A 15,051-nucleotide genomic window follows, 5' to 3' on the forward strand; every position below is an offset into this window, starting at 1 on the left:
GCCTGCCAGAAGTACTCACTTCCCAAGCTGCTCCTTCTTCTGGTAATAGCCGAGGCTTGGTATTACACATGTGCCTCCTATTCAAATCAAGTGAGTACTTCCAGCTGGCAGCCACCGCCAACACCAATAACAGCTGATCGGAGGGGTACCGAGTGTCCAACCCCAAGCAATCAAACATTGATGACCTATCCCAACATGTTCCTCAAGATCAAATATAACCTTTATGTCCTTGATAATGAACACAAAACGTAAAATTCCTTACAATTTTTTTTAGCTGTTATCAGTTAAAAAGATTGATTAGGACGTCCCCTATATGCTCTTTCAAAGTATTTGGGCATCACAGAGGAGATCCCCTATCTCCCACAACCATTGTAGGTAGGAAACACAATAGAGTGTCTCTCGCTTTGGATGACACAGTGTGACCATCTATTTCTACATCGTAAGAACTGGTAGTTCCCCCCAATCTTCTGTACAGTGCAGAAAACAAGTATTTGACACACTGCCAATTTTGCAAGTTTTCCCACATACAAAGAATGGAGAGATCTGTCATCTTTATCGTAGCTACACTTCACCTGTGAGAGACAGAATCTTAAAAAATCCTAAAAAGCACATTGTATGATTTTTTACATAATTAATTTGCATTTTATTGTATGAAATAAGTATTTGACACAATAGAAAAACAGAACTTAATATTCGGTACAGAAACCTTTGTTTGCAATTACAGAGGTCAGACGTTTCCTGCAGTTCTTGACCAAGTTTGCACACACTGCAGCAGGGATTTTGGCCCACTCCTCCATACAGATCTTCTCCAAATCTTTCAGGTTTCGGGGCTATCGATGGGGAACATTGAGTTTCAGCTCCCTCCAAAGATTTTCTATTGGGTTCAGGTCTGGAGACTGACTAGGCCACTGCAGGACCTTGAAATGCTTCTTACGGAGCCACTCCTTAGTTATCCTGGCTGCGTGTTTCGGGTCATTGTCGTGTTGGAAGACCCAGCCACGACCCATCTTTAGTGCTCTTACTGAGGGAAGGAGGTTTTTGGCCAAAATCTTGTGATACATGACCCCATCCATCGTCCCTTCCATACGGTGCAGCCGCCTTTCCCCTTTGCAGAAAAGTACCTGCAAAGTATGATGTTTCCCCCACCATGCTTCATAGTTGGGATGGTGTCCTTGGGGTTGTACTCATCCTTCTTTTTCCTCCAAACACGGCGAGTGGAGTGGATACCAAAAAGTTCTATTTTGATCTCATCTGACCACTTGGGCTTATCCCATGCCTCCTCTGGGCCATCCAGATAATCATTGGCGAACGTCAACTGGGCCTGGACATGTGCTGGAGTGAGCCGGGACCTTGCGTGCCCTGCAGGATGTTAATCCATGAGGGTGTAGCATGTTACAAACAGTAATGTTTGAAACTGTGGTCCCAGTTCTGTTCAGGTCACTGACCAGGTCCTCCATTGTAGTTCTGGGCTGATTCCTGACTTTTCTCCAAATCATTCTTACCCCATGAGGGGAGATCCTGCATGGAGCGCCAAACCGAGGAAGACTGACAGTCATCTGGCGTTTCTTCCATTTTCAAATAATTGTGCCAATATTTGTTGCCTTCTCACCAAGCTGCTTGCCTAATGTGCTGTAGCAGATCCCAGCCTTGTGCAGGTCTACAATTTTGTCCCTGGCATCATTAGACAGCTCTTTGGTCTTGGCCATGGTGGAGAGGTAGGATTGTGATTGATTGAGTGTGTGGACAGGTGTCTTTTATACAGGTAACTAGTTCGAACAGGTGCAATTAATACAGGCAATGAGTACAGAGCAGGAGGGCTTCTTAAAGAAAAACTAACAGGACTGTGAGGGCCAGAATTATTGCTTGTTGGTAGGTGATCAAATACGGTACTTATTTCATGCAATAAAATGCAAATTTATTATGTAAAAATCACACAATGTGATTTTCTGGATTTTATTTTTAGATTCCATCTCTCACAATTGACATGTGCCTGTGATTCAATTTACAGACCTCTCCATTCTTTGTAGGTGGAAAAACTTGTAATAACGGCAGTGTATCTAAGGCCGGGGTCACACTTGCGAGTGCAATGCGAGAAACTCGCATCAGTACCCGGCACTGCCGCCGTCACTCGGGAGCGGAGTGTGCGGCTGCATGTATTTCTATGGTCCTGAGTGCCGGGTATTGATGCAAGTTTCTCGCATTGCACTCGCTAGTGTGACCCCGGCCTAAGACTTATTTTCCCCACTGTATACGCTGATTGGCCTCTTTACGCCTGAAATTCTAACACATGGAAGCAAAAACTTAAAAAAAGAAAATTACAAAAATATCTATTATCTCTAGACTAAATGTATAAAAAATTATAGGGATTGTCCACTTATGGGGACAATTTATTTTTTTCCTAAAAATTATTTTTGCAATTGGCTCATTTAAATAAAAAAAACAAAAGGTTGCGCCGTTTGCCTTCTCTAAACACCAGGGTGCACGGTCTATTGCAGGATGCAGAACGAGTTCACTGAGGATCCTTCAGTTGGCGCGCCTATAAGTCTTTTGTTGGACTTTTTCTGAGCTCCTCTCCATTGATTTCAGAATGTGCAGGAAACAAAGAGCACCGTCAATTTTAAATGAATCTCTATTGTTTAGGCCCAAACGAAGAATTTTTAGTAGAAATCTACATATGGTTACGGCCACAGCTGTGGGGGAGGGGGAGATGGTCGTGTACGTTTGCATTTGCGTTGATCATGCATATGGGATAAATCCATAGGGATCTAATAAGAGACATAACAAGACAGTCACACCCCTCGCCTCTTGTGCAGCTGTGGTCGTCCTTAGACATCACAGGAGTGCACCTGTTTGTTTAGCCAGATTTATATTTTTGTGGACATCCCCTTTAAGAAACAGGGAGGTGGAAATTGTAATTGCACATAAGCATCAGTGTATGCACGGTATGTTATATACTGTATTATTGCATTGCGGTGGGATTTACTAGTATATGTATTACTTGTGTCTGCATTTTTGGGGGCCCCCCCGCTATTCGATGAGTTTCCAGATTTTAATTGGAAGCATTTCCCATTTTCCAGTCTTCGGTCCTACATCTTTTCCCTAATTCCCTTCTCTTCTCCAAGTGCTTTAAACCTCACACGTGCTGGACAACAAAGGGTAATTGAGTCCCATCTATGCGGGACAATGAGAGATGACACAACCAGCTGGTGCCCCTCACTAACCCTGGGAGGGGGAAACAAATGAGGTGCTGTTTTACTGGATTGGGGGTGGGGAGGGGGCAATTTCAATATTTTAGACTCATAGGCCACGGTTAACGCCGTTTTAAAGGAAATAACTACTAGAGTTTTCGATGGGCGCACTTGTGTTCACACATAAATGGCCTTTAAATCTAAAAAATTTTTTTTTTAAATTCAGTTATACAACATTCAGATTTATCTCTGCTTTTTTTGGGGGGGATAAAATGTTGCTGTTTCTCAACAGACAAATATTATATTGCATTTTTTGTCTTTTTTTTTTTAATCCTTTTCGAGTCTTTGGCGTTTTATCCGAAGCACAGCATGCGCTTGATTTGGAATTTTAATAAAGATATTTTCCAAATTCCTTTTCTTTAGAAATAAAAATAAAAACGTGTGTCTGTATAAAACGGAGAACCACATGAAAGAAATGCAGCCCAAAAAAAAAAAAAAAATATGGGGGGCATTGACTTAAAACCTTCGAAAGATACAAGGATTCCAAACAAAAGCCCGCCGGAGTAAAGGGTGCACACTTACCGAATTTGTCTCATCCTGGGCAATCTGGGCGACACAAACTAAAATATAAACCATCTACGAGATGATGTAGATTTCCACTACAAGGCCGCGTTCACACATTCAGTATTTTACATCAGTATTTGTAAGCCAAAACCAGGAACAATCAGAGGAAAAGTATAATGGAAACACATGCACCACTTCTGTATTTATCACCCACTCCTGATAGTGATGAGCGAACGTGCTGGGATAAGGTGTTATCTGAGCATGCTCTTGTGCCGACTAAGTGACTTTGCCATGCTCGGAAAATATGTTCGAGTCCCCGTCGCTGCGTTAGGCAATCCCTGCATGGGCTGTGGCTGTCGAACAGGGGGACTCAAACTTATTTTTCGAGAACGCCGGAGACACTCGGTTAGACCCTGAGCATGCTCAGATAACACCTTATCCCAGCACTAGTTGCAAACACTGGTGCATAATACTGGCCAAATACTGAAAGTGTGAACATGGCGTAAGAAAATCAATTTATATTATAAATTCTAGTACGGTAAATTCATCAGGCCGCAAAACAACTCTCTCTTCTACAAAGCCTTGACGTCTTTTTTTTTTTGCAATTGTTTTGCACAAAAAATAAAAAAGTGGATATAAAGTAAAGGATCATTTTTCTTTCTATCTTTCCATCAATAATTGCCTGTGTAGTGCAGCCTAAGGGCACACAGCGTATTTGATGCATTTTGTCTTCACCTATTTTTGTGCAGTGCTTTACAATGGCAGCAGAATAAATGACATTCCCGAACTTTCATGCTCATGTTGCGCACTTTTTTCTTGCGTCTTTTCAGTGTGCTTTCTCAAGACGATTCAGTGTGTTCGCACTGTTTTTACTCCTATTGGGATCAATGAGGGTTTTTAAAAAAAAAGGTATTTGAAAATTTACGTGCATTTTTCATCCGTTTTTTTGCCCTTATAAACACAAGCGCGTTTTTAACATAAGAGGATATTGCACCATATAAAACCTGCATAAAAATCTATTAAAAAATGTGCATAATCTAAGCAATGCCTTTCCTGCTATGCTATTCTGCTATGCTTTGTGAACATATCTTGGCTCCTTTCACATTTCTGTGTTTCGCATTCTCCGATTTTCGGACCGACCGCAACTCTCCCCGACCTGAACTCAGTAGCCTCATACCGTACGTGAGATTGTAGAGTTGGGGGTCAGACCGTGAAACATCCACATGTGAATACAGCCCTAAGCCAGGTATAAAGGGACCAACGGCTGCTGGAAAGTCACCACGTGACGCCACATATTCGACGTGTTATCACACATTGAAGTTCCCAGGCTAAATTTAGTTTGGCGAGGGAGCGACACTTCTCCGCTGAACCCCCAGCCCTTGGGCAGGTTAACCAAGCAAAGAAATAGAAGAAAGGAGGAATGTCTGTTAATCTTATTGTGTGGACGGTGGGTGTGTAATCTGCTGATATCTTCCGATATAAAGGATGTGTCGCTGCTCATGAATATGAATGCATCTGCCTTTATACAGGGGGTTCCCTCCTCCTCTGCTCGCCATCAATCACAAAGATGCTTTGTCACAGGAGCTTCGTCCAGATTAACTATGTATTAGCCAATGGCCGATATATCTCCATCTCGTCTACATCCTCGGATCGGTAACCCTTGATCTCGCTGCTTAAGATCACGACATAATATAGGGTTGAGTACGGGAATGAATACGACGACGATGCACGTAAAGGGATAATACATCACCGAGTGCGCACACTGAATGTATCACATAGAATTCTAAAGATAAATATTGACATTATGAATTTTATATTTAGTAAATATATCATTTCCAACTTTCCATATCACGTCGTACCTCTTATACAGCCCGTGGAGGGGTTGAAGACACAGAAACTGCCAATAATCCAGACAAAAAGCTTTTAACTTCATCATTTTGATAGCGAGGGGGGTAAAGAGTGCCTTAGATGGCACCGTCCGAAACCAGCAGGTGCCTCGCAGCACATTGGCACAGACGCAAGGGAAAATTCGGCATCCCAAAAAAGTAGCAAACTCCAGAAAGACGGAGGAAGGGAAGAACGAGGTCTCCGGATGACTGCTCCGACCTCTTCATATTACTGGAAGTTCTCGAAATCTTCGTCAGGGAGAAGACACTAATCCATACAGGTTTTGATCATCCTCAAAAGGAATTTTTTTTTCCTTGCTAATCCCCAGGCAAAGGCTTTCCAAAATGAGAAAAAAAAATCACCTAGAAAATCCTCTTTGTGGAAAAAAAAAAAAATCAGCAGGACGGCTCACTTTGCTGTCACCGGACACGTCCAGTCCATTGTAACAGAACATGTGAGAGCGTAACAAAAAGAAATGTCGCTGCGCGCCCTCCCCCTACCCTAAAAAAATGTATTCTTATCTTATTCCCAGCACACGTTGTCAGTCAGGCCCGTGTGAACAGCTAATCATAAGAACCACATGCTGCACAGAGGGACAGGCTCCCAGCCAGAGACGGGGGCCCTGGGATTGGCCCTCCTTGGTTTCTATGGAAACAGGAACACATTGATGACAGCCGAAAAAAAGGTCCTTGGATGACAGGGGGGGGGGGAGTAATGTCTGTGTAACGTGCAGTACAAGACCCTCATAGAGACCCCTCTGCACAAAGCCAAGGTTGGGAGCGGCCGCTTACATAAATGATGTAAAACAATGAAACAAAAAAAAGGGATTCTGGATCAGACACAGCAAACAAAGAGAAAAGTGCAAATAAAGACAAAATAATAAAAGAGTATTCAAAATATAAATCATTAAATACAGATTCATTAAAATTATTTCAACAATTTTTAGTTTTTATTATGTTTTACACAGACAAAGGTAACATGAAAGAGAACAGGAGAATTGCTGTAACAATGCAAGTATAATGGCAGCATAGGAGAAACAGACATTAAATGGTAAAAATGGACACGCGGTGACACACTGATGGTAACAATGGACACGCGGTGACACACTGATGGTAACAATGGACACGTGGTGACACACTGATGGTAACAATGGACACGCGGTGACACACTGATGGTAAAAATGGACACGCGGTGACACACTGATGGTAACAATGGACACGTGGTGACACACTGATGGTAACAATGGACACGCGGTGACACACTGATGGTAACAATGGACACGGGGTGACACACTGATGGTAACAATGGACACGCGGTGACACACTGATGGTAACAATGGACACGGGGTGACACACTGATGGTAACAATGGACACGCGGTGACACACTGATGGTAAAAATGGACACGCGGTGACACACTGATGGTAACAATGGACACGTGGTGACACACTGATGGTAACAATGGACACGTGGTGACACACTGATGGTAACAATGGACACGCGGTGACACACTGATGGTAAAAATGGACACGCGGTGACACACTGATGGTAACAATGGACACGCGGTGACACACTGATGGTAACAATGGACACGTGGTGACACACTGATGGTAACAATGGACACGCGGTGACACACTGATGGTAAAAAATGGACACGCGGTGACACACTGATGGTAAAAAATGGACACGCGGTGACACACTGATGGTAAAAAATGGACACGCGGTGACACACTGATGGTAAAAAATGGACACGCGGTGACACACTGATGGTAAAAAATGGACACGCGGTGACACTGATGGTAAAAAACGGACAGACGGATGACACATGGATGGTAGAAAAGGGAACCACTGATGACACACTGATGGTAAAAAACGGACAGACGGATGACACACTGATGGTAAAAATGGACACGCGGTGACACACTGATGGTAAAAAAAACAGACAAACGGATGATACACTGCTGGTAGAAAATGGAAACACTGATGATACACTGATGGTAAAAAATGGACACGCGGTGACACACTGATGGTAAAAAATGGACACGCGGTGACACACTGATGGTAAAAAAACGGACAGACGGATGACACACTGCTGGTAAAAATGGACACGCGGTGACACACTGATGGTAAAAATGGACACACACGGTGACACACTGATGGTAAAAATGGACACACGGTGACACACTGATGGTAACAATGGACACGCGGTGACACACTGATGGTAACAATGGACACGTGGTGACACACTGATGGTAACAATGGACACGTGGTGACACACTGATGGTAACAATGGACACGCGGTGACACACTGATGGTAACAATGGACACGTGGTGACATACTGATGGTAACAATGGACACGCGGTGACACACTGATGGTAACAATGGACACGGGGTGACACACTGATGGTAACAATGGACACGTGGTGACACACTGATGGTAACAATGGACACACGGTGACACACTGATGGTAACAATGGACACGGGGTGACACACTGATGGTAACAATGGACACGTGGTGACACACTGATGGTAACAATGGACACGTGGTGACACACTGATGGTAACAATGGACACGCGGTGACACACTGATGGTAACAATGGACACGTGGTGACACACTGATGGTAACAATGGACACGTGGTGACACACTGATGGTAACAATGGACACACGGTGACACACTGATGGTAACAATGGACACGGGGTGACACACTGATGGTAACAATGGACACGCGGTGACACACTGATGGTAACAATGGACACGTGGTGACACACTGATGGTAACAATGGACACGGGGTGACACACTGATGGTAACAATGGACACGCGGTGACACACTGATGGTAAAAAATGGACACGCGGTGACACACTGATGGTAAAAAATGGACACGCGGTGACACACTGATGGTAAAAAATGGACACGCGGTGACACACTGATGGTAAAAAATGGACACGCGGTGACACACTGATGGTAAAAAATGGACACGCGGTGACACTGATGGTAAAAAACGGACAGACGGATGACACATGGATGGTAGAAAAGGGAACCACTGATGACACACTGATGGTAAAAAACGGACAGACGGATGACACACTGATGGTAAAAATGGACACGCGGTGACACACTGATGGTAAAAAAAACAGACAAACGGATGATACACTGATGGTAGAAAATGGAAACACTGATGATACACTGATGGTAAAAAATGGACACGCGGTGACACACTGATGGTAAAAAATGGACACGCGGTGACACACTGATGGTAAAAAAACGGACAGACGGATGACACACTGCTGGTAAAAATGGACACGCGGTGACACACTGATGGTAAAAATGGACACACACGGTGACACACTGATGGTAAAAATGGACACGCGGTGACACACTGATGGTAACAATGGACACGCGGTGACACACTGATGGTAACAATGGACACGTGGTGACACACTGATGGTAACAATGGACACGTGGTGACACACTGATGGTAACAATGGACACGCGGTGACACACTGATGGTAACAATGGACACGTGGTGACATACTGATGGTAACAATGGACACGCGGTGACACACTGATGGTAACAATGGACACGCGGTGACACACTGATGGTAACAATGGACACGTGGTGACACACTGATGGTAACAATGGACACACGGTGACACACTGATGGTAACAATGGACACGGGGTGACACACTGATGGTAACAATGGACACGTGGTGACACACTGATGGTAACAATGGACACGTGGTGACACACTGATGGTAACAATGGACACGCGGTGACACACTGATGGTAACAATGGACACGTGGTGACACACTGATGGTAACAATGGACACACGGTGACACACTGATGGTAACAATGGACACGGGGTGACACACTGATGGTAACAATGGACACGCGGTGACACACTGATGGTAACAATGGACACGCGGTGACACACTGATGGTAACAATGGACACGGGGTGACACACTGATGGTAACAATGGACACGTGGTGACACACTGATGGTAAAAATGGACACGCGGTGACACACTGATGGTAAAAATGGACACGCGGTGACACACTGATGGTAACAATGGACACGTGGTGACACACTGATGGTAACAATGGACACGCGGTGACACACTGATGGTAACAATGGACACGTGGTGACACACTGATGGTAACAATGGACACGTGGTGACACACTGATGGTAACAATGGACACGTGGTGACACACTGATGGTAACAATGGACACGCGGTGACACACTGATGGTAACAATGGACACGTGGTGACACACTGATGGTAACAATGGACACGCGGTGACACACTGATGGTAACAATGGACACGTGGTGACACACTGATGGTATAAATGGACACGCGGTGACACACTGATGGTAAAAATGGACACGCGGTGACACACTGATGGTAACAATGGACACGTGGTGACACACTGATGGTAACAATGGACACGTGGTGACACACTGATGGTAACAATGGACACGCGGTGACACACTGATGGTAACAATGGACACGTGGTGACACACTGATGGTAACAATGGACACGCGGTGACACACTGATGGTAACAATGGACACGTGGTGACACACTGATGGTAAAAATGGACACGCGGTGACACACTGATGGTAACAATGGACACGCGGTGACACACTGATGGTAACAATGGACACGTGGTGACACACTGATGGTATAAATGGACACGCGGTGACACACTGATGGTAAAAATGGACACGCGGTGACACACTGATGGTAACAATGGACACGTGGTGACACACTGATGGTAACAATGGACACGTGGTGACACACTGATGGTAACAATGGACACGCGGTGACACACTGATGGTAACAATGGACACGTGGTGACACACTGATGGTAACAATGGACACGCGGTGACACACTGATGGTAACAATGGACACGTGGTGACACACTGATGGTAAAAATGGACACGCGGTGACACACTGATGGTAACAATGGACACGCGGTGACACACTGATGGTAACAATGGACACGTGGTGACACACTGATGGTAACAATGGACACGCGGTGACACACTGATGGTAACAATGGACACGTGGTGACACACTGATGGTAACAATGGACACGTGGTGACACACTGATGGTAACAATGGACACGTGGTGACACACTGATGGTAACAATGGACACGCGGTGACACACTGATGGTAACAATGGACACGTGGTGACACACTGATGGTAACAATGGACACGCGGTGACACACTGATGGTAACAATGGACACGTGGTGACACACTGATGGTATAAATGGACACGCGGTGACACACTGATGGTAAAAATGGACACGCGGTGACACACTGATGGTAACAATGGACACGTGGTGACACACTGATGGTAACAATGGACACGTGGTGACACACTGATGGTAACAATGGACACGCGGTGACACACTGATGGTAACAATGGACACGTGGTGACACACTGATGGTAACAATGGACACGCGGTGACACACTGATGGTAACAATGGACACGTGGTGACACACTGATGGTAAAAATGGACACGCGGTGACACACTGATGGTAACAATGGACACGCGGTGACACACTGATGGTAACAATGGACACGTGGTGACACACTGATGGTATAAATGGACACGCGGTGACACACTGATGGTAAAAATGGACACGCGGTGACACACTGATGGTAACAATGGACACGTGGTGACACACTGATGGTAACAATGGACACGTGGTGACACACTGATGGTAACAATGGACACGCGGTGACACACTGATGGTAACAATGGACACGTGGTGACACACTGATGGTAACAATGGACACGCGGTGACACACTGATGGTAACAATGGACACGTGGTGACACACTGATGGTAAAAATGGACACGCGGTGACACACTGATGGTAACAATGGACACGCGGTGACACACTGATGGTAACAATGGACACGTGGTGACACACTGATGGTAACAATGGACACGCGGTGACACACTGATGGTAAAAAATGGACACGCGGTGACACACTGATGGTAAAAAATGGACACGCGGTGACACACTGATGGTAAAAAATGGACACGCGGTGACACTGATGGTAAAAAACGGACAGACGGATGACACATGGATGGTAGAAAAGGGAACCACTGATGACACACTGATGGTAAAAAACGGACAGACGGATGACACACTGATGGTAAAAATGGACACGCGGTGACACACTGATGGTAAAAATGGACACACACGGTGACACACTGATGGTAAAAATGGACACGCAGTGACACACTGATGGTAACAATGGACACGCGGTGACACACTGATGGTAACAATGGACACGTGGTGACACACTGATGGTAACAATGGACACGCGGTGACACACTGATGGAAACAATGGACACGTGGTGACACACTGATGGTAACAATGGACACGCGGTGACACACTGATGGTAACAATGGACACGTGGTGACACACTGATGGTAACAATGGACACGCGGTGACACACTGATGGAAACAATGGACACGTGGTGACACACTGATGGTAACAATGGACACGTGGTGACACACTGATGGTAAAAATGGACACGCGGTGACACACTGATGGTAACAATGGACACGCGGTGACACACTGATGGTAACAATGGACACGGGGTGACACACTGATGGTAACAATGGACACGCGGTGACACACTGATGGTAACAATGGACACGTGGTGACACACTGATGGTAACAATGGACACGTGGTGACACACTGATGGTAAAAATGGACACGCGGTGACACACTGATGGTAAAAATGGACACGCGGTGACACACTGATGGTAAAAATGGACACGCGGTGACACACTGATGGTAAAAATGGACACGCGGTGACACACTGATGACACCAGTACCATTTTCTTACATGGACGTGTGAATGAGGAATAAGGGCGAAGCTTGGAGACGCCACCATGAAAGCCGTAATTACAGCTAACACAAAAGTCTTCAGATTTTCAGATTCCTTACTTAGAAATATCTAGCATCGTGAATACTTACTGATCGAGTTCTACCTTAGCAAAGGAAGGCAATGTCGCCATTCCGAAGTCAGGGAAAGCTGGGTGACAGTTTTCACCCAGCTTTCCCATAAGCGGGTATAATTAATAGATGGATGAATATAAATTTTAGATGCTTGGCAAACAAAGACAATTCTAAAAGACTTGGAGGGGTTGTCCTGCACTGCCAAGAAAAATAATGAAGGCATGTTGGTTTTTAAAGGTGTAATCGACGGCATATTCACCTTCCAGTACCCCTTATGGTCCAGTACGGGCTGCATTGGAGGGCGCTCTGGAAGAAATATCTGCTTCAGTTGGATGTGATTGGCTGCAGCGGTCCTTTTTACTTCCAAATAGGTCAGACATCGCATCGGATCCTCAGAGTATGCTTCTGTCTATTGTCTGCAGACATGTAGGCATGGATGTTCGTAAGTGTAGGACAGCGACTTTAGGCTATGATTCCATGAAGAGTTTTTGATGCTCCACCATTTCTGCAGATATTATTTAGATTAGGTCACTTGTGTTTTTTCATTTACTGTAGAAGTTCCTGCCCTTGATGAACGGCTTCCGTACATCTCTATGAAGATTTCTCTGTAACAAGAATGTGATTTTCTGAAAAACTCCTTTAAAACCCTTCATCTGGTTCTACTCGCTAAAGAATTGACATGCTGCGGAAAAAAAAACAACGCTGCGTTTCCGTGCGTTTTTTTTCCCGCAGCATGTGCACAGCGGATTTGGTTTTCCATAGGTTTACATAGGACTGTAGACCGCATGGAAAACTGCTGCAGATCCGCAGCGTCAAAACCGCTACGGATCCGCAACGTGTGAACATGGCCTAAATGGTGAAAGATTTTCTCCATATAAAAGATGATTCTGACTTCAGGGCTGATGACATTTATTGGTAACACGGTGGTGGTTGCATCTGAGCAGCAGGGACGGGTTTCCGGGCATCAGAAAACAATGGGCAGAATTCACTGAAGACGAAAGTAAGATCCCTGATAAATGGACCTACATCAATCATTCATTATTTTTCTTTATTTTACCCAAACACTGAAATTACAGTCTTTATTGTGCAATTTCTTACAATCTATTGTTCTCTGTTATCATATTTTTCAGATACATTGACGGTATGGAAAAAATGCTGCGCATCCAAATACATACATATTTATGAATGAAACAATAACTAGGTAATTACTCAGCAATGTGCAACTAGAAATGTGAAAAATGTGTGCATGGCCTACGATAATGACAGTGACAAATATAAGCTCACTGCCGGACATATTTATCGAATGAAAAGTGGCGCTATGTGGATTAATTAAATGATGCAAGAGGGATTCGCTGTATGTCCCAATAATATGCATGTATCAAAGCCTGGTGACATCAGGACGAGTGACTGCAGACTTGTGGATAAACACAGCGTGCGCTGTCAGGATTCTCATAGTGCAAGTATATGTGATCACATGCCGACTAGACATCTGCGGCCTCGCTCAATACAAGTGAATTAAGTCTAGTCGGCATGTGACCGCATGTATGAAAATTGCATATTTGTGGTCAGATGACCGCTCGCTCCCGACACCGGAGAATCCTGACAGCGCGCACTGTGCGTACAGTGAGGATTTGTAAGTCTGTAGTCATTACATGAGACTGCAGACTTGAGCCCCAAACCTGAACAACCCCGTTAAGTCATCCCTTAAACCAACTTTTTGTTACTTTCATGGTAGTAGCATCTCACTTGCCCATGTAAGAATAAAAATACTCATTTCCAGATGATTCTGTATGGAAATTTGGGATTTGATTAATAAAATTGACCTTTTCGAGTCCAAGGATACACAGGAAGGTGCTCATTCTGCTTTTTTTACTTTCATAAAAGACCAGTGACATTAATATGGGTAACCAGCAGAAGTAAAGGGCAGTAAAATGTGATGAACAAATAGGAATCATCCATTTTATTTCATTTAGTACATTTTTTGATGTAGAGGTAAATTATTGCCCAATAAATTCATTTTTTTTAACAGTACTGTATATACAACCATATAAGTGGCATTTACTTAGTCTTCTGACATCCATATTTAATCCATTGTCTTGAAAGAGGCATAGCCAGGAAATCACGCGCGTCGGTGCCAAGGAAGGATGCCAGCTTCTCATTCTCCTCTTGCCAGGGTGTATAAATGTAGGACTAAGGCAGAAAATGAAAGTTTTGTCCCAAGAATGGAAAAACCTAGCAGTAACTCACAATCGGTTTCTATTTTTCTAAACCTGGTCTGGTGTAAGTGATCTTAGTAATGCTGGGAGCTGTGAGGAGACAAGCTCCTCCCCTATGTCCTTTCCAGCCTGAAGCCAAGCAATGTATACATCCCCTGCTCCAAACACCTCTTCTTGGAGCTGTACAGTGGGA

The 15,051-nt window shown here is 44.6% G+C and overlaps 1 protein-coding gene across 8 annotated transcripts in view; it reads right to left on the minus strand.

Annotated features, from left to right (window-relative positions):
- IQSEC1 (IQ motif and Sec7 domain ArfGEF 1) overlaps positions 1–15,051 on the minus strand; it is an 816,093-nt gene that overhangs the window by 241,645 nt on the left and 559,397 nt on the right. The window contains exon 1 of one of the 8 annotated variants that reach the window (XM_069736799.1): positions 5,612–6,251. The exons of 6 other annotated variants lie outside the window; for them this stretch is intronic. In XM_069736799.1, the coding sequence (XP_069592900.1) occupies positions 5,612–5,688 (77 nt within the window). In that variant the 5' untranslated portion in view covers positions 5,689–6,251. Of the gene's footprint in view, positions 1–5,611; positions 6,252–15,051 lie in introns of those variants that run through there. One more of the 8 variants, XM_069736808.1, reaches the window with a different exon arrangement.

The sequence above is a fragment of the Ranitomeya imitator genome, chromosome 8 (assembly GCF_032444005.1).
Source record: "Ranitomeya imitator isolate aRanImi1 chromosome 8, aRanImi1.pri, whole genome shotgun sequence".
NCBI classification, from domain to species: domain Eukaryota; kingdom Metazoa; phylum Chordata; class Amphibia; order Anura; family Dendrobatidae; genus Ranitomeya; species Ranitomeya imitator.